We start from the raw sequence: 27901 nt of genomic DNA, 5'->3' as shown, positions 1-27901 counted from the left end.
ACAGCTGACTAACTACTGCTTTGCACACGCTGGTGCTGAGCTTGTTTTGCACCTTCAGTAGTAACTGACTTACACACGTGTGCTTTTGCTGCAATTAATGCCTTTGCAAATCCATCTAAGCCATGGAATAGAGCCCCTGGGCTTGAGCTGGGGTGGGAGAGAAACATGCACGTCCATGCCTTCGCATACCGACTCGGTGTGGGATGAAGCAGCATGGGGAGGGAGCCTGCTACCCCCCAACCCCCCAGTTTCTGTGGAGATCTGTGACTTCCTCGGCGTATGTAACCCAGGACTGTTATTGGGCTCAGAAATGGCGAAGTGCTGGAGCACAACGAGCAGTTTGCTCTCTGCACATGATCTAGCTTTAGCCAGAGCTTCGTGTAATTAACTAACTTGCTTTCATGATCTGGTTTCTCTGTGCAAGGCAGAGACTGGTTTCATAGATTCCAAGGCCAGAAAGGACCATTGTGATCATCTAGTCTGGCCCCCTGTATAACACAGGCAAGAGAACTTCCCCCAAATAATTCCTATAGCAGATCTTTTAGAAAAAAATAATCCAAAAGGCTTTCTCAGCTGGTTTGAACATTTAAACCATGGTGCTGTTTTAAGCCAGTTGTGATGAGTATAAAACTAGAAACAAATCCTAATAGAGGCCAGGACACTTTCCAAATCTTGAATGGGTACTTTAGGTTAAATGCCAAGCCAAACTGCATTTCTTCCGTGTTGGATATCACTTCCTGGTCTATAGTTATCCTTGAGAAATAGATTCTGTCCAGTCTTTGAGATGCCAAAGCTGAAACTACTGTGCAGTGCAATTTTCCATGCATAAAAGGAAAGTTGATCAGGTGGCTTAAAATACAAGGGAGAAGCACATCATCACCTACAAGGATGTGAGGGCTGCAAGCACCCAGAGTACAAGGAAAGGTTTAGACTGCAGCCAGGCATTGGAAATAGAAGTGAAAGGCTGATTATTCTGTGTAACAACTACTTTCTCCTAAGGCTGAGTTCCAGCAGTCTGTGGAATAGCCTCCCAAAGGATAGGCTAGAAGCTGAACCTGTGTGAAACCAGCCTAGATAATGCAGTGGAGGGAAACAAGCCTCCAAGGGCTGTACTAGATAGACTAACCTCTGTGCTCTATGAAATATCGGTGCGTCTCAGCTGTATGGCATAAAATAACTTTAGAAACAACTGGCACTGAGGGAGCTCAAAATCAACAGCTCCCCTTGCTCCCTGTAAGCTGGGCCTTGGGGTGGAAAGCTGTGTGCTGGAAAGAACAAGTCCCAAGATTACTTGAAATGCAGGAGGCAGGCACTTGGCATTTACTGTATACAGGATTTTCTAAGTGGTGTTTTAAATCACATTAGCTCATGTTTAAATAAAAAAAACATTTTGTTTAATCTTGACAAAGACTATACAGCAACTATCCCTAGCTACAGGCTCTGTTTTCTGATACTGAAATTCTGGCAAGGTAGTTCAAATTGGCCCTGCTTGTAACATGCACTGATCCTCAGAAGAAAGATACCATCAATGTGAAACGTACCCATGCCCCAGAAGGGAGTAGGAAGAGTGACACAGAGGAAGAACAAAAGATGCAAGTGACTAGCAGTTACATGAACAAAGTGGGACATGCTGTGAGCTGCAGTGAAGGGATACATACCAGGCAATAAACCATTATGCAACATTTAAATTGCTCAGACTAATGATTCTAAGAGGACATTCAGGCTCCTCACCAGATTCCTCCACTGCAGAAGAGACAAGAGTCCAGCATTTGACACGAGAAACATACAACCAGGCTTCTGGGTAATTCAAGCATTGGCAGTGCAGCAATTTCATTTGTACTAGATGGAAGCAGTTTTGTCAAGTAGCTGACAACAAAAGGACCACTTTGTTATGGAGCAAGACAGAGCAAAGTAGCTATAGCCTAGAGTGAAGGAGACTTAAAAAAAACAAACAATCCTCATTCATACACACATCATAGTGGGTGTCTGATTTTACATCTCTTCCTGATTGAAACGAGGAATAAGATAGCACAGCATCCTCAGACTTGGAGAAGTCAGTACTGGAACTGAATGACCTTTTGTCAATTGTCAGTTCTAATTACTTCCCCCAAGCTGAAACTTAACTGGAGACACTGAAAAATCACTCGTGCGTAGATGTTCCTGTTAAGAGGGCACTGGTTCTGGTGCAATTTCTCATCAGGTTTCTGTATGAGAGTGTGTGGGGGGGGGAGAAACATTTGTGCTCTAAAGACAAGCTTGCCAGGTTTTTCCCAAGAGTTCTCTCATATGGGGGTGGAATGTAGGTTGGGGTGTGGAGAAGTGCTAGTCCCTTGTGCAGTTACGAAGCCACAGTACAGTTTAATAGGTTCACACACACGTGCATGTAGTGACCAGTGTGTCATTCTAGCATTATGAATTCCTGGAGGTCACTGCAGGTTCCACTGAACGCTGCTCTTCTTATCTTGACCTGTTGCCTACTTCGGCATGCCAGCTGAGTCGCTTTATTTCGGTGCTGCATAGCTTGGCTCATCCTTTAGGATAAGAGATGTTAGGCAAGAGGAGTTCAAAATATGTTCTTACAGCAAGTATCAAATCTCCTGTCTTCGTACCAAATACAGGTGGGGAATTGGCCAAGGTACAGATCTGGACTATTAGTACTGAGGAACTGACAATGCTACGGGAATACAGCTTGCCCACAGATACAAAAATGGAGGCAGGATGGGGTGAAAGTGCATGGTATGTAGCTTTGATAATCAGCATGTCTGGCTACAACAACATGGTCTGCCTTCTGCTCAAAGCCACTGTCTAGCTGTTGAACAAACTGCACTCACTATAAAACTAATCAAGCATGAGGAATTGGCAAGTAGAACAAGAGAAGTGAGATTGGAGCTATGGGAATCTTTTCCTCCAAATACAGTGGCTGGCGGAGCTCCCAAGACTTATTAACCCTAGAGATTGCTCCATAATAAAGTTTTAAAATTCACCAACCCAGAATGGAATGGGTGGCTCATTAGACCCTGTTAATCAGAAATGGCAGATTTGTGTTTGCCAGCACAATTCATACTGAGGGGGATGTATTAATGACAGGGGCCGTTCTCAGGATTAAAACAGATTTCAAGAATTAATTTCCTTTTTAGCCAGCTATGGGCTCCCTAGCCTCCCCATGGTGGATGATGCACCATTGTCTCTATTTCAGAGCTTGCATAAGAAGCCTGTTAGTTACAGAGGAGCTATCCAAGAATCCCCTTCCAGGTGCGCATATAACCCCACAGAGATAAGGGACACCTCTCTCCCTGCCCTGTTGTATGCAGGTACTGATAATTACACAGGGAAGAGGCTTGCTGAAGCAGCATGAGGAAACAGATCCTGAGGATGCAATTCAGGTCAGGCACATCAATTAACTGTTTTAGCTCATAGGAGAAATCCGCTTTGGCATAAAAATTTACACTCCAATCCACCATCCTACTGCATTATTTAAACCCACCTTTAACTAATACTGGCCCAAAATACTGTTTCTTCTGACAGTTCTTTGTGCCAGAGTCCAAGAGATTTTTCTCCCTACCTCTTGTACCTAGATACTTCTCCCTGCTCCCCTTTTTATTCCTGCACGTGCTACTACCAAGGATCAGTTTGCTCCTTCATAAAATACATGCCCCCACCCACTCAGCATGTGCTCTTTTATCCAGCAGTTGCAGAGAATGAATAGTTGGAGGTGGAATTTCCACCAAGCAAAGTGAGGCTCAAGTGTTAACTTTAGAAAACTGACCAATTCCTAGCTTCATGGAACCTAGGAACTGGTTAATTTCCTTGTTTTTTATAAAGCCAGCAAGGGGTGCTGTAGTTGGGACTTCTGCCTGCAGTGACTCCTCACCTCACCTCTCCCACCTGGCCTTCCCAGTGAGACCTGTCCTGAAAGGAGCGGCTGAAACCAGGGATTCACTGACATAGAGCAGCTCTGTGCTGCACAGGTCAGCAGCTGATAACTAGGGGTAGGAGCAAACTGCACAAATCAGTTATGGATCTCGAATACCCCAAAGTAAGGGTGCCTTAGGAGCCAAGGTTTTGGTTTAGACCCACTCTGAACTCAAGGTTTTTGAGCTGAAAGGGTAGTGTATTAATAGACATGCCTCTTGCTTGGTATATTCTGTGATCAAAATACCTGACAATTATAGAGCAAAACCTGAAATGTGTTTCATGAACATAAAATAAGTAACAAAAATAACTCTGCATCTCTTCAACTGAACACACATACTGCGAAAGTCTGACAGTTCTGTTTTTTTAATGGAAAAGCTGATACCATAACTGCAAAATATATTAAATTCCATAAATAAGTTACAGTAAGAAAAATAACTATTCCAGGACTATACAAGTGTCTTGAGTGACTTACATAAATACCACATCTGCACTTTAAAACTCTGAGCCTTTCTCCATAGATTTTCCTATCCTTTAGCCTCCAAAGTAGCATATCCCAACTGATGGCTTACTTTAAAAAAAAGCGGACTATCTTTCCATTTACTTCATTCTATAGTGGGGCTGCAGGCTGATATAACTGCTTCTCAGTATTGGTACCTTTACATTGCTACACATCAAGTTCCCTGCCTTTGTCTCCCAACGGCTTACTTGGGGAACAGTCGGAAACAAAGTACTACAGGGGATCTGCTCCTATACATCTGTTCATTTGTCTAGGATCACCTGGTGTAAGGAAGTACCATCGCCAGGCAGTCACTATTCCCCTTTTACGAGGATGCAGTCCCCACTCGCATTATCCTGAAGAGCATATTTAGGTTGTTGTTTCTAATGGCATCCCGGCACGCAGTGATCACCTGCGTCTTGGGTTTCCCAACTGGAAAGAAAAAAAACACAGAATCAGCACTAACATATTTAAGTAACTGAATGAGACATTAAATAGACATTTACAGGTCAGAGCTGGTCTCTCAGAATTTAGATTTTGTAAAAAAATTGTCGTTTGGGTTTTTTTAAATAAAAAAAAAAACAGTAGGACTATTTTCCCTTTTTCTTAATTCCACGTCAAAGGGGGGGGGGCTATTATTTGTATTACAAAAGTGCCTTGGAGCCCCAACGTGGCTGGGGCCCCATCGTGGCAGGCACCATACAAACATGCAGTAAAACAGTTCCTTCCCCGAATAGCTTAAATAAGTATCTCCCTATTTGCAAAGCAAGAACTGGAACATTGTGCTTGTGCATGTACAAGGAGAAAAGCATAAAGAAACCACACAACAGCAAAAGCTAAAATATATTTAAAGGTCCGTTTTAATAATTTAAGGTGTTGCTAGTAATGTAGGTAAACTTTACAATAGTCTGATTTAACCTGAGAGTGTCCTCCTTTAAACTTCTGGGCCAGAAGTGAAGAATTCAAATTTAACTTTTAATGTTACATTGTAAAAATGGTTTTAATAAAAGCAGTAAGTCTCACACGATTCAAAATGCTGATAACTGCTTTGAATTGTTGCCCCAAAGACATGCTGAGCACCCATAACTCCCTGCCTTTCCTAAGAATCTAGGGTGCCCAGCAACTCCTGGTCAGTTCATTAGCAAGTAATTAGTGTCATGGAAATACCGAGGGACTGCACTTGGGGCTTCTTCCAGCCAAGTAACTAGAAAAAAACAAATGAGGGTTGATATTGAATTTCTGTCCTCAGCCCAGCAATTTCTCACCTACCTCCATGTTTTCAGAACATATGCTATCGAATTTGAGTTCGCACGTGTCAATAGTGATAGGGCTGATGACTTACCAAGTTGGACAAAGCTTAAAAATAAATGTACGGTAGGGTTTAGAAAGAGAATTTGGACTGATTTTCAGACTGTATTTATGGTTTAGCTCCCGTATGTTTTCTGTACTTAGCCATACTTTGAAGTTTCAAGTTTCATGGGCAATAGAAAGAGAGGTGCTAATTTGCAAGCTGCTCTGCACAGGCTGACCCCAATGCCACGCAGTGCAATTTGCAGGATCTGGGCCAAAGTCTACCTACTTTTGAACAGCATTTCCTGGAACCCTTGAGATTAGGGTATATCTCTTATACCTTGTAGAGATAATTTGTATTTGTCTTTTAAAAATGAGAGTAACACTACAGTTTAAACAAGTATGGAGAGATTTCATATTCCTCTGTAGCTGAAAATTGAAGCAAGATTCCCACTATTAAGTCCTGGACCATACAGCAAAATGTATCTGGCCTTCAAGTCAACCTCTAACAATCCTGCATTTGCTCTTTGACGTGCCATTCTCTACCCTGGCTTGTTGAGCCAAAAATGGAGTCCCCAAAGTAGAACCCTGCCCTGGACTTACCACGCAGCTGCCCCGCTCGCTGGATAGCTTGATTTACGGACTTGAGATTGTTTAACAGCTCGGTGTGGTTGGTGCAGCGAATTTTATACTCATTAAGTAAATCTCTGTTAAGATCATAGAGTTCCATGTACCGTTTCTTCATATTTCTCCTGTGAAAATGAACAACAGAGACAAGGGAGACTCAAGGGACAAGGAAACCAGGCGACAATTCATGTTTTGTTAATGTAAAAAAGCAATAATATTTAGTTACTATGGTTACTGTGGCTACCTGCTGTTCTCAAGTTGTCTGAAGCTAGAAGGCTGAATGCATCAGAGATAGATGGGTATCCAATATAACTCCACAGCTAGTCATATATGTTATTCCTCAGTACTTACACCAGGAAAACAAAGTCACTCAATATATTTACTCTATTCTCTCTCTCTCTTTTTCACATCCCTCCCCCCATTAGCATTGTGCTCCTCAATACTGGATATATTAGACTTGGAAAAGGTTCAGAAAAGGGCAACAAAAATGATTAGGGGTATGGAATGGCTGCCATATGAGGAGAGATTACTAAAACTGGGACTTTTCAGCTTGGAAAAGAGACGACTAAGGGGGGGATATGATGGAGATCTATAAAATCATGACTGGTGTGGAAAAAGTAAATAAGGAAGTGTTACTTACTCCTCATAACACAAGAACTAGGGGCCACCAAATGAAATTAACAGGCAGCAGGTTTAAAACAAACAAAAGGAAGTATTTTTTCACACAACGCACAGTCAACCTGTGGAATCCTTTCCAGAGGATGTTGAAGGCCAAGACTAACAGGGTTAAAAAAAGAACTAGATAAGTTCATGGAGGATAGGTCCATCAATGGGTATTAGCCAGGATGGGCAGGGATGGTGTCCTTAGCCTCTGTTTGCCAGAAGCTGGGAATGAGCGACAGGGGATGGATCACTTGGTGATTCCCTGTTCTGTTCATTCCCGCTGGGGCACCTGGCATTGGCCACTGTCGGAAGACAGGATACTGGGCTAGATGGACCTTTGGTCTGACCCAGTATGGCTGTTCTTATGTATGTTCTTAGTGACTGGAAGCTCTGGGAAAAGGAGTTAGTTTCCCCAGAAGAGTTAGTCTTGCTGATCATTAGCTGCATTAGATCTGTCGACTGCTTGCAATAGACAGTTGTGATGTGGACATTAGCCCTTAGCTTCAGGAGGACAGAGCTGTTCAGAGCAAAAGATTAATGCCCTGAAAATACAGGGAACAAACTCTTCCTCAGCCTCCTGCTCAGAGTCCTTCCCCACCCTGCCCAGCTACTGCTCCCTTCCTCTTCACACAACGGACTCCCTCTGGCCCAGCTGAGAGCTTGACAACACTACCTCACAGCTGATTCACACTGCCCGCCCCGCACTGAGTCATCCGCCTGCTGGTTCTCAGCCTAAAGAACAGGTCAAGAACACAATGATCATGTGTAAATAATATGCACCTAGATTTAATGCACCCTTGATCCACGCAGCTGTTTCTATCTAAAGGTGCTCTTCTCTACCAAAAAGCTATGACTGGCCACCAGAGCCAGAGAATTATACAGAAATGCAATGGCTGCTCACATGTCTCCCATGAGGCGTGAATCTTCTGCTCGTACCAACATACTGCGGATAAGGTTGGAGTGGTCCGCCATGTCGGCAGTGAGTTTCTGATGGACTGTATGAAATTCATCCACCTATCAAGAGTAAAGACACCCAAGCACTTTGTGAAGTCCATGCAAATCGGAGAGTTTCGCTTTGAAAGGTAGAGACTGCACCAAGTTAATAGGGAACAGCTTCCTATCCCTCCGCCTGGATCCTTACCCAGGAAGAGGAAGGCTAGATGAGACTTTCAGGGCCTATTGACCTCCCTGATTCACACCATCAACTTCAATGGACTTTGAATTTCCTGGCCAGTTTACAGAATGAGGGAATTGCCCTAATCATCAACAGCTAGGAGGGGACCTGACCCTGTTTTGGATAACAAGACATTTTGGAAAAGGGGGGCTGTCACCCTCTCTAATTCACAGCACAGTAAGCCATGGTTGCAGGTTTACATGGCAGAAAGCCACAGAAAGTTTAGACATAGAAAGAGAGAAAAAGTCATCAAATCCTGAAGCCACCATCCACCACCAAATCAACCCCCATTTAGACATGCTTGGTGCCTCCTCACCTTAACTAGCACTTTCCGCAACTCCTCAAAGTACGCAGGGAAATCTGCTTCCACCTGCAAGTCTTCAATTGCCAAGAAGGAGGCCATTGACTGGATAATGTCACCGGCTAGATCTATATCATCCGTGCTGATAGAAATCTAACAGGTATAAAAACAGTACGTTTCAGATTTCCCCTCTCTTCAAAATTCTCCCTTCACAACCATTAAATAGGACCCCTTTTGCAGCATATTCAACCTAATGCTCAAAACAGTTAATACTGCAAGATTTCCATTGGAAGGCCTATTAATCTGATACTACATTTTGCTAGAATTAAGCACTGTGGGCGAGATCTGAAGTATACGGGAATCTTTCCACTGACTTCAGGGGACTCTGGATCAGGACCTAAGGGAGAAATGCATCGCTATGCAGAGGGCCAGCACAAGGATCATGCACTAGTTACATCCCATCTAAGCCCTTAAAATAGGGCTTAAGTGGTGGAGAGCCTCTGTTCTGCCTCTCTGCACCAGAGTGAATTTCACCATAATTGAAGGGCCACCACGCTGTATTGTCCATATCACTGGCTGAGCTTGGAATTTTACTCCCAGATAGGAAAGTGGGCACTACCATTGAGGACAATATCCTGCTTAAAACACTAGCATTTCATCTGCCTGTGCAGTCACATAAAACCATGAGACACTTTGATGCTATGATAATCAGAGGAGCAAAGAATCGTAGGACTGGAAAGGACCTCAAGAGGTCATATAGTCCGGGCTCCTGCACTCCTGGACTAAATATAACCATTCTTAGCTGGACAGAAATAGCGTAAAGCTAGTGGAAATATTAATGGCTTGGTCCCTCCTCCCCTTTGTACCTTGGCTCCCTGTTCACGTTCCCATGTGGGCATTTCCTCCCAGTTCCACTGCTCTTTGATAAGATTAGAGCTAAATAGAGTACGGTAAGAGTAAAAATTACCTCCCCATTGGGTTTGATTTTTATGCACAGCTGTCCTGCATCACGCAGGGAAGTGAAACAGACTTGAAAAGGTGCGCTTTGGAGCTCTGCATCCTCTGGTAACAGAAAGCTCTGGTTCAACCACATGACAACCTAGAAAAATTAATTCATAACATAACCCTTCCCATGGAGAAACTGTCTGCAATATATTTGCTCTAGTGGATATTATGGGATACACTAGACAAGAGCTGCAGAGCACCCAGCTCAGAGCATCTTGTGATCATATGCACAATCCTACTCTGGGTTGTGGAATAAAGTGTCTCTATTAGAAAACAGAACTGGGAGTTTATTAAGATCACAGCACCCCCACTGGACAGGACAGGATGACTCATGATTAATTTTGCTCTCTCCCACCTAGTGGAATGGAGACAATTTGCTATGTTATACGTCGGCTGTTCAAAGCATGATTTTGTATAATATTATGAATAAGAGAATCAAGTATGTAAGAAAGTCACATAAGCCCTTCGGGGCAGGCACCATCTTTTTGTTCTGTGTCTGTACAGTACCCAGCACATTGGGTCCATGACCAAGGTTCCTAGGCGCTACACTAATGTAAATAATACATAAGAAGAAATTGACAGAGGAAGAATTGTTCAGTGGTTAAGACAGTAGCTAGGACTTGGAAGGCCAGGGTTCAAATCCCTGCTCTGTCACATACTTCCTGTGTGACCTTGGGCAAGCCACTTAGCCTCCCTGTGCCTCAGGTCCCCATCTGTAAAATGGGGATAAAAGCACTGCCCTACCTCACAGGGGTGATGTGAGACTAAATACATTACAGATTGTGAGACGCTCACGTAACGGAAGCCATAGAAGTACCTAAGATAGATGGAGCTCAGAGGGGCAAGGCCAGAAAGTTTTCCTTAGAGAAGAGTATTACATCTGATCAATCTGCCATCAACCACCAAGTTAGAAGTATTTTTGTCCCAGGAATTTCTATGCAACGAAAGTTACGTATGCGCTAGAGAGCCTCACTAAGCCACTCCCAAGAACTGGCCAATTTTCAGCCCAGGCTGTAGCGAGCTGCCATCCCACCATATTTCCAAGACACACTACAGAACATTTCCTGATCCATTATGAATTTGAGCTGAATTGAACCCATGAAGTAAGATGAATTATCTAGATACTTTATTGCACTTTTCCCCATTTGCTAATTTACAGAATTCAGTCATTCACTCCGGGGCCCTTCCATTAGTGCAAGCTGGCCAAGTTCTACTAGATAAAGTACAATGAAGGGACGAGTAACTACTAGAACTTCTGGGCTTAAGCAGCTATTTCCTGCAGATGCATAGAAACTCTGGGAATGTTTCTGCTATGCCAGCATTTAAAAAGAAGAAGCATAAACTCAATCGGTAAGCTGTTAAACACAGACTCTTATTGATAGTAGTGGAGTAAATTACATTATTTCCCTTTGCTCTAGGGATTCCCAAGTTAATTACAAACTCTCCACCTTATACAAAAGCAGCAACTGTACTCAGAACCAGAAAATAAGATGCAGAGCATAAACTCACCCTTTGTACCCTCTCACTGATGGTAAAGTTAACAAAGCTTAGAGGTTCAGGGGCCGAGTCGGGGCTGCTCAAAGCATACATTGAAAAGCGGGGTAGCTGTCTTGTCAGTTCAAAGACATGGAACTGTGTGCTGGAAGGAATCCAAAGGAAAAAGAGAGAGAGAAATTTACCAACAGACCAGTGATTTTTCTATTGCACCCTTCCATTAACAAATTCAGGATGATTCACTTTACATCACAGATTCTGTCACCACAATCCCTGCAATGAATATAATATTCATAAGGACTATACACAGAAGATATAAAACTGGAGACTTTTTATTAACAAATACAATTAAGACTTATTAAAAGTAACATTAAAGATGAATGGAACCCCCTGAATTCAGTTCTCTGCATTGCTCCTGCAGTGGATTGATGGCCCCTGAAACAGTAAAGGAAGCTCTAGTCCAACCATGCCTTACGCTTTTGGTAGAGATACCACTAGCTGGAGCAGGGGAAATAGAACCTTGAACTCTGGTCTTGGCAGGCAAACGAAAAGACAAAATGATTCTCAAATGTTACTTCAGATGCATTTTATTTGTATAGTGATTTGTACAAATTCTGCGCTCAAACATGGATCCAGGACTTGTGCTGAAGTCAAAGGGAGTTGAGGACAGTCAGCAGCTGACAGAGAACAGCCCATATGCAATCACAGAAATGTAGGGCAGGAAGGGACCTTAAGAGGTCAAGTCCAGCCCCCTCCGCTGAGGCAAGACCAAGTAAACCTAGACCATCCCTGCCAGATGTTTGTCCAACCTGCTCTTAAAAACCTCCAATGACAAGGATTCCACAACGTCCCTTGGAAGCCCATCTCAGCATTTAACTACCCCTAGAGTCAGATGGTTTTTCCTAATATCTAACCCTTGATGCAAATTAAGCCTCCATTTTCAAACGTACTGAGCACTCACGGCTTCAGCTGAAGTCATTGGGAGCTGCAGGTGTTTAGCACCTCTGGAAATCAGGCATCTCATTTGTGTTTCTAAAGAAGCATTTCAATTCTCTTTTAAATAGGAGTCAGAATGCACAGGAACTAGGTCTGAAGAAATTAACGACTGTACTTGTCACAGACCTTCTACCATGCAAGGGCACAGAAAGCTACTGAGGCTACATCATTGCTACGTTTCACACCAAACGCTGCTGACGTCAGAAATGGGGCTTGACGCTGTACTATACTGCAAACCTTACCTGCTTCTGTAACCCACAAAGGCTTTGATGTGTAAATCCACAGGGACATCTTTGGGAGGAGTAAGGGGAACCTGAATGCGACCCGAGAGGTTCTGGAGACTGGGATGAACCACATGGCTCTCGCCTTCAAATATCCCTTCAGCAAAGATCAGCACGGCTCGGATCATTGTGTCTTAGGAAAGGGGAGAAAGTGGTTTATTAATTAATAGTTCTCCACTGGCAATAACTCTGCTTCACTTTCAAAATTAAGTAGGGGAGGGTTTTCTGTGAGAGTGGGGGAGAAGATATTGGATTACAGACATTTAGCCTCCATGCTGAGACCCAGATTTGGCAGTTTGCTCAGCCTCAGGTTGGCACACAGCTGCATTGTTCTCTAGCCACTCCTACAGGTGACATGAGGAAGGCGGCAGGGATCAGCAAGACCAATTTACTTCACTTCACGTATCAATTGCATGGAAGAAGGAACAGGCAGTAAGGAGCTAACAAGACTTCTGGATACCGTGGTGATGAGGGTCACAGAAGAACCTATTCAGATGGATGGAATATTGGTTGATTCAAAACTCTGTGAAAGGAAGGCACCCAGACAGAAGAAATTGAGAATGACAGACTAACTAAGGGAGAGGCAAACCACTGGCTAAATGCACCAAAACATTTGCATGTGAGGTTACAAGAAGCCATCATCATCAGCTGCAAATTATTTCTCACCATTAGATGTGGAAATACACAACTCTACGTGGGCAGCCTGACTGTCAGAGCCCAGGTTCACTGACAGGGCTGTCTGCAGCTGGGTGTTAGCTGGAATCACTCCCCTCTGCCCGTCAGCTTCGTTCACCTGAGCGCTCAGTTCAGCCTGCTGCAAAACACACACTTCCAGCTCAGCATCACAAAAGCAAGGTTTTCATTAAAGCAGTTCTGAAGATACAGCCAAGAGCCCTCCACCACGGGAAGGGATCTATTACAGCAGCCTTCATACATTTTAAACATCTGTGAAGAATGTTTTGATTAGGCTTCTCCTCAAACGCTCTTGGGTGAATCTGACTTATACAATGCCTTGTTGCCAACTGCGATTCTCTTTAGGAAAGCATGAGAGGGGTTGCTTGGGGCAACCCTAAACTTTAAGCACATACTTAAGTCCCATGGGACATCAGCACATACTTCATCAGCACATACTTAAGTGCACTGCTGAATCCAGGCCTTAACCATTACACCTACAGCATGGATCTACTCTTCCTTCTGCCTGTTCTCAAAGCTCAACATAACTCTGTCCTTTGCTACATATCCCCCATTTGTCAAGGTTGCCCTGATCCCCTGAACTCTGCCCATGTTCCCAACCACAGCCGTTTGTCAGATTCCCACCCAATCACCTCTGTGCCCTCTTCTTCTCACCCATGCATTACCAACAATAAAGATCCTGCAATCAGAACTTAAGTTAATCATTCAATTACCTGAGCCAGAAGAGAATCCAGCTCCCTCTCCATTAGCTCTGCAGAGCCAATGTATTCAGTAGAGTAAAAAAGTAGGGAAAACGTTAGGTATTAAAGTAAGAAGAGCTGGCGCTGAATACACGCAAGGAGCAGGCCTGTTGCATCCGATGTCTCTATTGTACATTGTCACTGCACTCTAATTCTTCTAACAGCCTATGGGTCTGGGGGAGAGACCAGAGTCAGGCCCTACATCTTGTTTTGAGAAGTACCTTTGAGTTTTCCTCATAGTTTCGTAATTCCAGCAGCAGATTTTGTTTCTTTTGACTAAGCTCCCGAATCAGATCCTGTTCCACACTGGTATCCATCAAGTTTCCTTTCATCTCCTGGCTTCCTGGCAGGTAGCCACGTACTGCACAAAAGTAAAGCACAGAGCATTTCAAGCAAGTCTTTAGCAGCAATCTCTAGACTTCCACTTTTGCAGCATGAATCACTACTAACAGATCGACTGTAGAAATAATATCGGGTCAGCCCCTCGGATGGCATAAATGGGGGTAGCTCCACTGAAGTAAATGGAGTTATGCTGATTTACACCACCTGAGGACATGGCCCACTATCCTTACCATGACAATGTGGCTGGACATTTAAAGGGACACTGATGACTTCTAGTGCATTTGGAGACTTCCATGAAAGTGTCTCCTGCCTCCTTCAAGCTGACTCTCACTGATCAGAATGAGTAGCAGAACAATGTAGATCTCTCTTTCTGAATTCTTTTAGTTTATTTTATAGTTAGTTTAGTTTAGGTGAGGTTTAAGTCACTTACAAGCAACTCTCAACATTACTCCATCCTGACCAAGCTTCTGTCTGGGAATTTTACAGGGGCCAAGTGTTCTTGTTAATGTCTTGGTATGAATGCAACTCGCCATTTCCATCTATTCGAGCTAGCCAACCCTCCTAACCTAGCTCCTATTTTTTGCTCAGGGAGACTTAGCTTCAGGGCTAAGATTTGTTTCATAATGGTCAGGATGAACGGAGGGTTGGATCCAGCCAGGCAGGATCCAGAGGGAGTCCCTGCACCCAAGAATCTGGGAGGGGATACTGAGGCAGGAGAGTTCAAGTAGCAAGCTAGGAACCACAGAACTGCTTGCAAAGGCCTTTCATTTTACAACAGGTCTGTTCCCTGTCCTTTCTGTTAGTTCTGTTTGTAAGAGAAGATGAAATCCTCAGCGCTCCTGTTGAATGTTCTGCCTGACTGTGCAGTGCCAAGAAAAAGGTATGGGGAAGCTGAAAATCTCAATGTGATTCTGAGTTTAAAGGCACACCGCCCCAATGAGAAGGAGAAACACACACCCCACATTATTTCCTTTGTGGTCAACAATTCAATTCAGATGAAGGAGGGAGGGAGGGAGAGAGGGAACACTGAAAGACAGAAGAACAATGGCCGTGATCTTGCAACTGGCTCAGCATGACTGGATTTTGTGCCCATGCAGAGCCCCAATGACTTGCATGAAGCCCTGTGAGGGTGTAAGGTTCTGCGCACATGCACCTGATTGCAGGATTATCATCATTTAGTATCTGTACTACAGTAGTACCAAGAGGCTCCAATGAAAATAAAGGATCCCACATTGCCATGTATTGTGTATATATAAATACATGCAGCAAGACAGCAGCCCATGCCTCAAAGAGCAGGATCAAGGCCTATGATGTTAACCTATAGGGCTTATTTAAGATAAGTTGCCTTATTAATATGGCCCTATTCATTGGTTCTTTACTCCGCAGCAAAAAAAGGCTTACATGCCCAAACATAAGCAGGGGGTTCTCCTGATGACGTCTGGTAAAAGCACTCAGGAGTACGCATAAAGAGTGGTATGCTGTGCTACTTTCTTTAATATGTTTGGACTTGTGTTCCAAATAGGTTGTGCCGGGCTCATGTGTTACTGCTGAGCGGGTTTCAGATGGTTAAGACAGTCACCTGTGAGCTTTTCCTTTGACCCCCATGCTTATCTGTATATTCAGTTTGAGAAAATTTATTTAAGTAGTTTGAATAAAAAATACCTCCCATCTCAACTAAGTTTCACTTCCTTAGAATCTGACGATATAAGTTTACAAGATCTCCAGTCAACCACACTGTCTTCCATAAAACACAAGGTTGTTATTTCCTAAATTGCTAAATAAAAAAACAAGCAAGAACATACAGATTTTTAAAAAATAAACCTCTTTCAGATCTTCTTTATCTATCATGAAGAAGCTGAAGAGATCCCGCACATATTTATTTTTTCCCTCGCCATTCAATTTTAGCAGCATGGCTTGAAGTATCCCTGCATATATGGAGTACAATTCTGCTTCACTCTTAGTGGAAGATCACTTCTGCTAAGCAACTGAACTTTGTAGGCCCACAGGTCATCATATAGAAAACAGGTTTGATTGTTTATCGTCCAGGAGGCAGTATTCAAAATCTTGTTTGTGGAAAGCTTGACCCTTCTATTCCCTGGATTTTGCAAAGGACGATGACAGATTTGGCAAGCAAAAATACATGCAAACTCAAAAGGCATTTAGCAGGTATCATAACAATAGAATGTATTAGTATTAATGCTTTGTGGGTAACGCTCTTGGCATTTCTGCTTAGCTTAAACTAATACACTGATGCTGCAAAGGAATTTTCATGCTCTTACCTTCACCATCAACTGAACAGCAGATTAACTGGGTGTTACCATCCATTCTATAATCCCCCTCTACCACTCCTGCAATTGAGGAAGCAAAGTTGTCCTTAAAGATGACCTCCCCAGTTCGGTCACTGCGTGCGTCAACCTGGAAAAGAAGAACATTCCCAAGACACAGGATGAAAATGAAAGCTAACCTCACTGGATAAATTATGCAGCACTCTGGGACATTAACTGAGGAATCCCGCTGCACTTATGGAACTGCAGGTGAACTTGCAGCTCCGTTGATCAGATAAAGAAAACACCACCAAAAATTAACTAGCAATGAAATGACAGATCCAGACACACACGTAAAAGTGAGCCGCTCCTCAGACAGGCTTTCCCCTGAGCAAAGTAAAAAGAGAAAGAAAGAGGGGAATTGCAAGCCTGTGCTGTCAAGGTGATACATACTATTGAAGCAGCAATGACAGGACCAAACTATAAGTAACCTTAAGGCAGCATTTACAGTCTCCAGCCTTATTCATAGTCTTTGTCTGATGAAATGTGTTACTTTTATGCACAAATATCATGACCTTTAATGATCATTCCATGGGGGGATTTTTCAGTTCTGCATAGCTTTGCTCTTCCAAGGCACAGGACACAGCAATGTTTTTCTAGGAGCTGGAGTCTTTCAAATCAATGACCAGTGAGGATACTGTAAATGAAAGACTAGACAAAGGAGGAATAAGTGTGTTGAGGTTTCCTACACAACAATGTTGTATCAAGTCTAGCAGCTCCACACCAAAGGTTCCAATGAATCCTGGTGCTCTAGGTTGCTAACCTGAGGCAAATGAAATCAAATTCTCCTGAGATAATGAAAGAAGACATTGTGAAAGGAGTGTAGATTTACAAGAAAACATTGGCAAATGGTGTCCATGGGAGACCTGGCAGCTAAATCAGCCATTTCTAGCAAACGACAATGCTAAGCAACTGGGTTAAAAGGGAACGGAATTGAGTTTTATATAATGAATTTACATATTAATTATATTATCCAATGTATGATGGATTTATTATGGAGCGGTAATAACCCTTCCACAGTTAAGATTGACGCTACCTTCTCTATTATCTAATACGTTTCCTTCATTTGTCATTTAAGAACATCCAGGAAACACGGGAGAAGGATACTAGGGTGTTCTCAATATACAGAGCTGGAAGTAGCACCTCAGAAGAACTCTGCAATCTCCACTACCACAGAAACAACGTCCTACACCGTAGCGATTGATTTTGAAAATATTCAGGGGACTGTTCTTCCTGTAAATGATGGAGTATTTGACAGGGTATTCAGAAGCTGAGCTAGGCTCATTGTAATATTTCTTCAGAGCTCAGTCTAGTCTTTTGAATAGTTTCTCTGTTCAGCCTTGTACAACTAAACAGCTTTGTCCAAATGCAATCTCTCGATTCACAGCTACTCATTTTCTCTCCATTTGAACTCACCTTCCCATTGGACCATCCAGTAATCAATTCACATACTCCATCAGAGTTAAGGTCAAATGCATGTATGCTCATTGCATGATTTTTAGACTGGGGAAAAAACAAAGAACAAATGCATGAAGCTATTGCTATTGGTACTGGAGTACGTATCTATATAGATTATATACAGGAGTAACAAGATGTCTCCTAAAAGAGTGTCAGGGCATCCGTACCTATAAATCATGTACCTCTGAAATCTGAGCACCTGCATTACAGATACAGGCCAGTGTTCTCCAAGGATGTAATCTTTCCCTCCAATATGTTTCCATCCAAGAAGATGATCAATGCCCACCTCTTCCCACAAAAACAGTGGACTGTACAAGAGCCTGATTCTCCAAGACAAGAGTTACAGTCCCAGAGTTCTTATAAATCTCGTTTGCAGTTGGGAAATACCCTTAGCACAAAGGAAATCATTTCCAAATGATTTTTTAATAGCACAACTGCTCCAGTCAGTGGCAATAAGAAATTTAAACTGAGTATCTGGAAAGGATCTTCCTAGCAGCAAGATCTATTAGGCTGTGGAACAGTCCCTCAACGAAACTTGGGGAAGCCCCATTACTTCAGACATTTAAAACTACACTGGGTAGAGCACTTGGAAACATACTGTGCAGGGAACAATCCTGTGCTGATCTCTGGGAAATGGACTAGATGAGCTAGTAGGTATTTCCACCTGTCCATTATCATTTAGTTTGCTGTATTCTTGTTAAAACACATTTCATTTGGTCAAATCAACAGCAGTCCAAACAGAAACACATTTGTATCGAAACAATCTCATGTCAAGTTGTGCAAGGTGGGTGGAATCCTAAGATAGGAGACCAACCTGTGTTCAGAGAAGTCTTGGGAACAGCAGCATTCTGTTATCTGGCCTTTCCCAAAGCCTTATCTTTGGGCATTGTAACCAATACACAAATCATACTGAAGCTATTATGTGAGACCTCTCACCTCCTTTGTGGGCAGAATAGTAATACAAACATGCTTACTTCCTGATCACCAGCATACCTGCCAGCAGCACTGATGTAGTTACAGAAAATGCTGCAAGTCCCTCACAAATGCCATGTAAAATGACTGTACCTCCGAAATATTTGTCAACAGTATCTCCACTGAATGAATGCAGTATGAACAAGGAACTCAAAATCCCCCATATGATTGCAGTCCTAATGGGTAGTCCAATAGCAATTGGCCAAGCAGGGCAGACGTTAATTGATGTGCTATTAATTTTGTATAGTGACATTTTATACATATAAAATAAACCAGTTCCATAGTACACATAGGCTGAGATTTCCAAAACCAAGAGATTTGGACACCCAATTCCCATTAAAATTAACAGGAACCGGGTACCCAAATCTGCAAGTTGACTTTGAAAATTGCAGCCATAACATTCCAATTTCTTTCTTTAGAACGTATTTGATTGTACTAACTTTAATCCTCCAGTAGCGGGCTGTCTTGTCATAAACTCCTACTGTACCATTGGATAGGGCATAGCCAAATCGACTGCCATACATGGGGCTCAGTGCAGTGATAGTCTGAAAAAAGAATATGTAAGAGTTAGAATGCATCTCTACTTCTAGAGTTTAAAGTAACTGATAATAGAATGCATGCAATTTCTGTACCAAATTAGCTGTTTTACACATTATTTAATTGGGGATAACTTTCCCCCTTAAAGAACATTACTACACTAGGTATACCAAAGATTAGTTTAAAATCACTATGGGCTCATCCTTCTTACTAAGATTCTTTGGCAAAAGTTTTGTGTCAGTGAGAAAATGCCTGTGGTCACTGGTGTTTATAACATGGTGTCATTTTGACCCGCTCTGGTTAGACAAAACCCGTCTACTCCTACTCCATATACTCATCACCAAAAGGTTACATATTGGTTTGTTATGGACCACAAATAATATTTAAAAAAACAGAACACTGCAGTCTTTTAAAATGAGTACACTATATAAAAGCCATCATGCAAACATGTTGCACGGAATTTACCTTCCTCCAAGGAAGAGTTTGTGGAATGTTGAGTGTCCCTTTAATTTAGAACTATAAGATAAGAACAAGCTTCTTAAGGAATCTGTAAGCATGGCTTTAAAACATGTAGGTTAAGAAATAAATCATGTATGAGCTTGATCTACTCTTAACTCCGTACAATTTCCCCTTTAACTATAAATCACAATATTACTCCAGAACATAACTTTGCATTAAATACCTGGCTTCAGGTATGCAGGCTTCAGGTATTGACCAGCTTTAGGCATTTTAACAGATATTCTCTGCTGAATGCTACACAGCTTTGCTAGCTCAATCATGGTCTTGCTGCACTGGGAAGTGCTGAAAACAGCTAACCTAGCAGCCAGACCTAACTATTTCAAAAGTACAAATGGCATAAAATATTCCAGGCCAGGATATCCTGTTAAATTCTAATTCTAGCCACCCTCATCTAACAAAACTGTTCTTCTTTAGCTTTAATAGCTCTTTCATAAGTGGTTTAGTAGCTAAGCCTTTTATCCCTAACTCCAGCAGCGAGTTTCCTCACACAATACAGTTCTCCTCAGATTTTCGAGGAGGGAAGTCTCTAGGGTGTCCTTCCCACTCCACTGCAAATGACAGAATTAAGAATATTCCTAAATTCAACCACAAGGCGCTTTTCCCCCCTAAAAGCAACTAATCCCTAATAGTGGGGATCCTCTCTCTGACACTAAACTGAAGAGTGACAACCCCACACCCTTTTACTTTCTACCCATACACATTCCCTCCCTAAAAGCCTTCCTGTCCCACAACTGTAATTTAGGCCCTGTCTATGCTACAGGTGCAGCCATGTTTTTTAACTGCTGCATGTCACTCTTATCTGACCTGGTTACAACAAACAACCTTCAGTTATGTCCATACAGCATGATTTTTTTTTAAATGTAACCTTGCTTAATCTGTATTTGTGCATCCACAAGCTGCTTACTCGTGTTTCTGTCAATGCATTCTAGAAAAATCTTGCGCCACTAATCTGAGACAATACCAACATAAAATACTGAGGTTGTCTTATTAACTACTGAACTTCTTGCCCAAGAGATACAGGCACTGACTTCTTAGCCATGATCTGACCCTACCTATCCTACGATTTTTGGGGAAAATATTGTAACTGAATGAGCTCTCTTGTTTACAGCTTCTGACTGAGGGTCTGATCCATAGCCAATTGACGTCAATGGGATCATTCCAGTGACTTCAGGGTGGTTGGATGGCGCCCTAATTTTCTGACAAACAATATTTTCTTTTTAAAACCTGGCAGACTATCTGTAAAACGGCACAGCAAAAATCACACTCCAGATGGCTTAAATCCATTATTAAATTGTAACTTTTAAAATGCTAATAAAATAGGTAAGATTAAATAATTAACTCAACTGGTCATCATAGTAAAGCTAAGCCACTGTAGATTTATGGTGGGCAATATTTTGTACTCCATCTGACCATACAATAAACACTGCTTAGAAATAATTTACCTCTGTTTCGGACATTTCTGCCACAATCTCATCTTCTTTAAAAACCCTGATGTCAAAATCCTCAGACCCAACAAGAAGCTAAAAAGAAAGAAAGAATCTTAAAATAGTTTATTTAACTCACAGTAACAAAAAACAAAGACACACAAGAATTCAGAGGCAAGCAGAAAGTTTTTACTGAGTAAACAAATACGCTAGGCCCAGGCTTCAAGAGTATTTAGTGGTGATATGAAAAGTTTGTAAAGTGCTTTGAGACCAAAAGGTGCCACAGACTCTCTTTTTGTTCAAGTATTATTTACATCTGTTTTGGCAGTGTAAACTCTAAGAACACATACTAAAATACCTAAGGCAAGGATGAGGAAAAGCACTCTAGTACTGCCAGGATATAGTCTGGTCTCACTGTCCACAACTCAGTATTAGCATTCATAACTGTAGTTACCTACATAAGAGAAACTATATCCTCTGTATTGGGGTAGGGAATCTGCAGCTGAGTTGCAACTCTCTAAGAGCCATGTGGATTCAAATAGATCATGACCTGCAATGCCAAGCGTTAACCACGCTCATATGAGCAGACAGATGAATGCCATTTTATTTTATAGCACTGATCATCCCACATTCAAAGGCCTCTTGTTCTATGCTGACCCCAAATCAGCTAATTCGAGGGTCCAGTTCATTGTTGCCCTGCACCTTAGTGCTTTACACCAGTGCAAAAGTGGGTGCAAAATGCTACCATTCTGATTTAGCGTAAATGATTGCATGAGGTGCAGGACAATGTTGACTTGGGCCCTGGTTCTTACTGCTCATGCACTCAGTTTTCTCAGTTCCTTTCCTGCACCCGACTTGTTGGAGCAGGGAGTGTTAAAGAAGGCAATGTGGAAAACCATTTTACAAATATGGGCAAATGTCATCACCTCCAGGTTATAGAAACTGAGAAGTTGAGTGACTTGTCCAAGGTCACACAGTGAATCAGTGGCAGAGCCAAGAATACAATTCAGTTCTAACCCCCACTCTGGTGCCCTTCTCCACTGGACCTTGCTAGCCTAGAATCAGCTCCAGTATTGCTTAGTACATGGCTTTACTTGTCCATCAGCCTGCTCAGTTCCCGCAAATAAGATGGAGGAAGAGAAGTGAGACTGTGACACCAATCCTGCAAATAGATTGCTTCAGTGAGACCCCTATAGGTGAATGGTCTGTATATTTGTAAGACTGCATCATGGGTAAGCAGAAGAAACTTGGATTACATCTGTAGTATGCACAGGACAATGGTACAAGTCCTTAGCCCACTAAAAATGAGGTTTTCCCAGGTAATAAGGAGGAAAGAGGAAGTGATCATTATAAAATTCAAAGATCAATAAGAGACAGAAACGCCATTTTTTAGAAACTAGAAGTTTGCACACTGATGTAATAGCCTATACACACACTGTCAATTGCACCAGCTGGGCATAACAGTTTTCCTTACCCTTGTCTTACATGGTCCCAACAGCAAGAAGCTTGTTAAAATTATTTTCAGTCTTACACCAATGCAGTGGGTAACAGTTAATCATTGTGTCATTATTGAAAAGGTGCACTGTGATTGGATTTGAGAATGGCTACATCAAAAACAAGTTCAACCATAAATGAGATTATTTGTAATACACTTCTACAATTGTCCACTATAATGAATAACATGGTTTCTAACTAACGGTTTCTTTGCCATTTAAACGATATCTAAATATATCAGTCATTAGGGGGTCCAGCAATCTGTCCGCTTTATGTATTTTTTACATATATTTAATTGGATTTGGGAGAAAATACACACTGTAAACTGCAAAGAACTGCTTCAGAATTATGATTAGTGATCAACACATCCAAAGCAAGGCTCCAAATCCTGCAAAGACTTATGTCACTATGACTAGTTGCATTGAAGTCACAGTGAAGTTTAATACGTGCATAAGTGTTTGCAGGATCAGAGCCTAAGAAAGAACTATAGCTCCAAGCAGAGTTAAATCTAACCAGCAACAGAAAGGAGTCAAATATGATAATTCAGTTATTTTCTTTCAACATAAATTCACCGCAGGACAATACTACAGCTGAATTCACAGAAGAACCATCCACAAATAAACCAACCTCTTTTTTCCCATCACCATCGAAATCACACAATGCTAATGAACGAACATTGTCCCCAGTAACCTAAAATTAAAAGAAAGGAGTCATCAATACTTATGCTAGTTTAGCCTATGACAACTACTTTTATGTTCTGAGTTGCCAAGAGAACAAAGACTATTAGAATATAGTTGGTTCAGGCTCAAATTGTTGTATTTACTGAATAAATTACAAATACACATAGTTTATCATGAATCTTAAATTAAGAAAGATTTCTGAGCTATTCAAAAATCAAATTAATATTGATTTTATTAAACATAATTTTGATCTATCAAAAATACTCTTGTAGCAGCATCAAAAGGACTGTGTGTATCTTTACCGTCCAAAAAAGATCATTTCCTTCATGATCAAAGCCCTGCAGAGCACAGTTTCCACCAATAATAGCAAGAGGAGATGAAATATCTCCTAGCATTCCAAGCACTATCGCATTAGCTCCATCTGTAACCTGCAGAGAAACATTAAAGGAATATAGAAACATAGCAAAGATTCAGATATACATATGCATACTGTACATGCAAAGAGAAAGCATCCAGCATTACATTAACTTAATACTGTATGTAATAACTCAGAAGTTATTCATCAGTTACTATAAAGTATTTGTAGACTAAAAGGTTGAAGCAATAACCAGAAATTAAACAAAATAGAGATAACCAACTGCAAACTTCAAATATAAACAGCAAAATCTGTGCTGTATTTAACTGTACATGATGAAGGTTGTATGTACGTCACTTCTACGGCTTCATGATAAAAATGCAACTTTTAGGGTTTTTCATAATGTTTAACACTCGTTATAACCTACTGAGCATGTACTCCATGTACTCTTACGAAATTGGCTCTGTTTACATCCACTGTAGTGGAGTAAGAGAAAGTAACCTGAACTGTTACATTTTTAGTATCTCTTGTTTTATCATACCCAAAACAGTGTTACCTGTGAAGTGCTTAGCAAAGACATGCTCACTGCCCCCAAAGAATTTATAATCTAAAGTCCCAATCTGACAACGAGATCTGTGCAAGTGTTCCCCCAGGCATGTGCAAAGGCCTGTAGACTTGAATGAGACTTGCGCACGGGCAAACCTTTTCACTCCTAGCATCTCATTGGGGGATGGAGGCCATAGGAGGCCCTGACCTTGTAATCAAATCTCCATGGGTTGACCCCTGTGGCCATACAGATTCAAGGGTAGGATTGGGGCCTAACTATAAGATGAGACAAGTGAGAGTAACAAACAATGGGGAGAGGTTACAGTACTAAGGTAGGTCAACCCAGTTACTCACGTTGGCTAGGATGAAGGTTACAATAAGGTCAGTCTGCAACTACTCAGGCTGGTCGTTAATCTTATATGTACAAACTCCTTTCCCCACTCGCACACCCTGTTAGTCTTTTTTTAAATTTAAAATTATTATTATCCTGTTCCTATTTTTAAAAGAAACAAAGAAAATGGTGAAATATTTAATGAACTAGTTTTAGATATTTAACTGAAAAATAAAGAATAGTATGCCCAGAATAATGTAAGGTTTTAAATGTTTCCTACAAAATCTGTGAGTCAGTGATAAACTCTCGGCTTTTCCAAAATACTGTTCCAAGCAGACTTAGTTAGGATATCAGATTGGAATATATAATTCTACTCTAATGATTTTATTTCAGCTCTGAATATTTTCAAAGGCTTTTAAGTTTTGACTTGCAACTGGTATAGCATATTATAAAAAAAAAAAACCTCACTCGCTCTCAGACAATGTGTCACATTAGCATTAGACTGTCCTCTTAAAAATTTAATACTGATTTTCAAAACATGCAAGTCCTCTGCTCAGAAAGTCCTGAATCTAATTATATCACTGATATGCAAAAAGCAAAGCACGGCAATTGAATAAATTAACTTAGAATTTATGACTCCTAACCAGGTTTATAGGAAAGAAGGAAAGAAAGACATGAAGACTAAGAGTGAAATTAACTTGCCTCTCTGTAAAACAAATCCGAGTTGTTGTACACATCGTAAGCCAACAAGTTAGTCTGTGTTCCAACTAGAAGACAATCATAGCCAAGCTGGGGATTCAGCACTCCGGCTGTTAGGCAGCTGACACCCTGGTTAATGTTGAGAAGAGAAATATCTGAATCCTGGCTGCTTTGCATCATACGATTTGCACTTACATGCTGGCCACGGGCATGAGGATTATGAATAAAAACCTGTAAAAACAAAATGTACATTTCAAAGATTGTTCGAAATCCTGCTAGCCACCACGTATATTCAGAAGCAGTAAAACTTACAGTCCTCGTATTCAGGCATGGATTCTAGAGTCTAACAAAGAGACATAGACATGTTAAGATTTTTATTTTTTTGCTGTTGCTGCTTCTTACAGCCCCTTTTAGGTACCTTCTTCACTACAAAACCAGCAATTTCCAAAATTTGTTACAAGCACAATTGTGCCAGCTTTGCAGAGGCGTAATATTGTTGAAACCATTTTGAAAACCGAGACTGACTAGTATTAAGAATGTTGTATGCAGTGTAGTTGTAGCCATGTTGGTCCCAGGATATTAGAGAGACAAGGTGGGTGAGGTAGTATCTTTTACTGGACCAACTTGATGAGAGAGACAGGTTTTTGAGCCACACAGAGCTCTTCTTCACATCTGAAGAGTTCTGTGTGGCTCAAAAGCCTGTTTCTCTCCCACCTTGTCTCTCTAGTATTTAGAATGATTATTTTTAAAATATTAAGAAAGTTATGCCCCATCTCTCCTGGTAATGGTATTAGCAAAAACAGGGCTATTATAGTAATTTATGTGCTATACGCAAGTAGCGCAATATCACATGAGATTGGAAAATCATTAGCCTCCTTTTTCTGTACTTATCTTCTTCAAGGTTAAATGCTTTAATAGTATAATTAATCCAAGCCCAATTAACACAAATGCCTAGAAGCAGTGTTTACCCCCAACGTTTCTTGTGTTAAAACCCAAATGAAGTTTTACGCCACAATCCTGCAATTGGATCCATACAGCCAAAGCACTGTGCCTGTGTCAAGACCCACTGTAATCCAGGGCCCTCTACGTGTGCAAAAGGGGTCACTCAAGCAGATCTGATTCAGGGCCTGGAACCTTGGTTTGCAAATGGAACTGATGGATTTAAAAGCAGAACTATGAAGACAAAGGTATTATACTCCTACTCACACATTAGAATGCCTTTGCTACAGTTTTTTTAATAATAAAATACCCACCAATCCCCATCCCCTTCAAAAAGGAAGGAAAAAAAGGCCATCACTCTGTTTGTATGTTATTCATAGATTCATAGATTCTAGGACTGGAAGGGACCTCAAGAGGTCATCGAGTCCAGTCCCCTGCCCTCATGGCAGGTCCAAATACTGTCTAGACCATCCCTGATAGACATTTATCTAACCTACTCTTAAATATCTCCAGAGATGGAGATTCCACAACTTCCCTAGGCATTTTATTCCAGTGTTTAACCACCCTGACAGTTAAGAACTTTTTCCTAATGTCCAACCTAAATCTCCCTTGCTGCAGTTTAAGCTCATTGCTTCTTGTTCTATCCTTAGGGGCTAAGATGAACAAGTTTTCTCCCTCCTCCTTATGACACCCTTTTAGATACCTGAAAACTGCTATCACGTCCCCTCTCAGTCTTCTCTTTTCCAAACTAAACAAACCCAATTCTTTCAGCCTTCCTTCATAGGTCATGTTCTCTAGACCTTTAATCATTCTTGTTGCTCTTCTCTGGACCCTCTCCAATTCCTGCACATCTTTCTTGAAGTGCGGTGCCCAGAACTGGACACAATACTCCAGTTGAGGCCTAACCAGCACAGAGTATAGCGGAAGAATGACTTCTCGTGTCTTGCTCAAAACACACCTGTTAATGCATCCCAGAATCATGTTTGCTTTTTTTGCAACAGCATCACACTGTTGACTCATATTTAACTTGTGGTTCACTATAACCCCTAGATCCCTTTCTGCCGTACTCCTTCCTAGACAGTCTCTTCCCATTCTGTATGTGTGAAACTGATTGTTCCTTCCTAAGTGGAGCACTTTGCATTTGTCTTTATTAAACTTCATCCTGTTTACCTCAGACCATTTCTCCAATTTGTCCAGATCATTTTGAATTATGACCCTATCCTCCAAAGCATTTGCAATCCCTCCCAGTTTGGTATCGTCTGCAAACGTAATAAGCGTACTTTCTATGCCAATATCTAAGTCGTTGATGAAGATATTGAACAGAGCTTGTCCCAAAACAGACCCCTGCAGAACCCCACTTGTTATACCTTTCCAGCAGGATTGGGAACCATTTATAACTACTCTCTGAGTACGATTATCCAGCCAGTTATGCACCCACCTTATAGTAGCCCCATCTAAGTTGTATTTGCCTAGTTTATCGATAAGAATATCACGCAAGACTGTATCAAATGCTTTACCAAAATCTAGGTATACCACATCCACCGCTTCTCCCTTATCCACAAGACTCGTTATCCTATCAAAGAAAGCTATCAGATTGGTTTGACAT

General features: G+C 41.5%; 1 protein-coding gene across 1 annotated transcript; it reads right to left on the bottom strand.

Moving 5' to 3' along the window:
* Nucleotides 1-69: 69 nt before the first annotated feature.
* BBS2 (Bardet-Biedl syndrome 2) lies at nt 70-25584 on the bottom strand. The gene is made up of 16 exons (XM_024197199.2): nt 25360-25584; nt 23728-23853; nt 23373-23435; nt 21270-21347; nt 19212-19316; nt 17758-17844; nt 16297-16432; nt 13897-14036; nt 12909-13056; nt 12204-12375; nt 10981-11110; nt 9434-9565; nt 8482-8619; nt 7893-8005; nt 6305-6453; nt 70-4843 (listed from the first exon to the last, which is right to left on the bottom strand). Exons 1-16 carry the CDS (start codon nt 25534-25536, stop codon nt 4737-4739), a joined length of 2001 nt encoding a protein of 666 aa, XP_024052967.1. The 5' UTR covers nt 25537-25584; the 3' UTR covers nt 70-4736.
* Nucleotides 25585-27901: the final 2317 nt, after the last annotated feature.

Source organism: Terrapene carolina, unplaced genomic scaffold (assembly GCF_002925995.2).
Source record: "Terrapene carolina triunguis isolate 2854851 unplaced genomic scaffold, T_m_triunguis-2.0 Scaffold130, whole genome shotgun sequence".
Taxonomy (NCBI): domain Eukaryota; kingdom Metazoa; phylum Chordata; order Testudines; family Emydidae; genus Terrapene; species Terrapene triunguis.
Note: the sequence above shows the minus strand (reverse complement) of the source record. Positions and strands in the feature narration are given on the sequence as shown.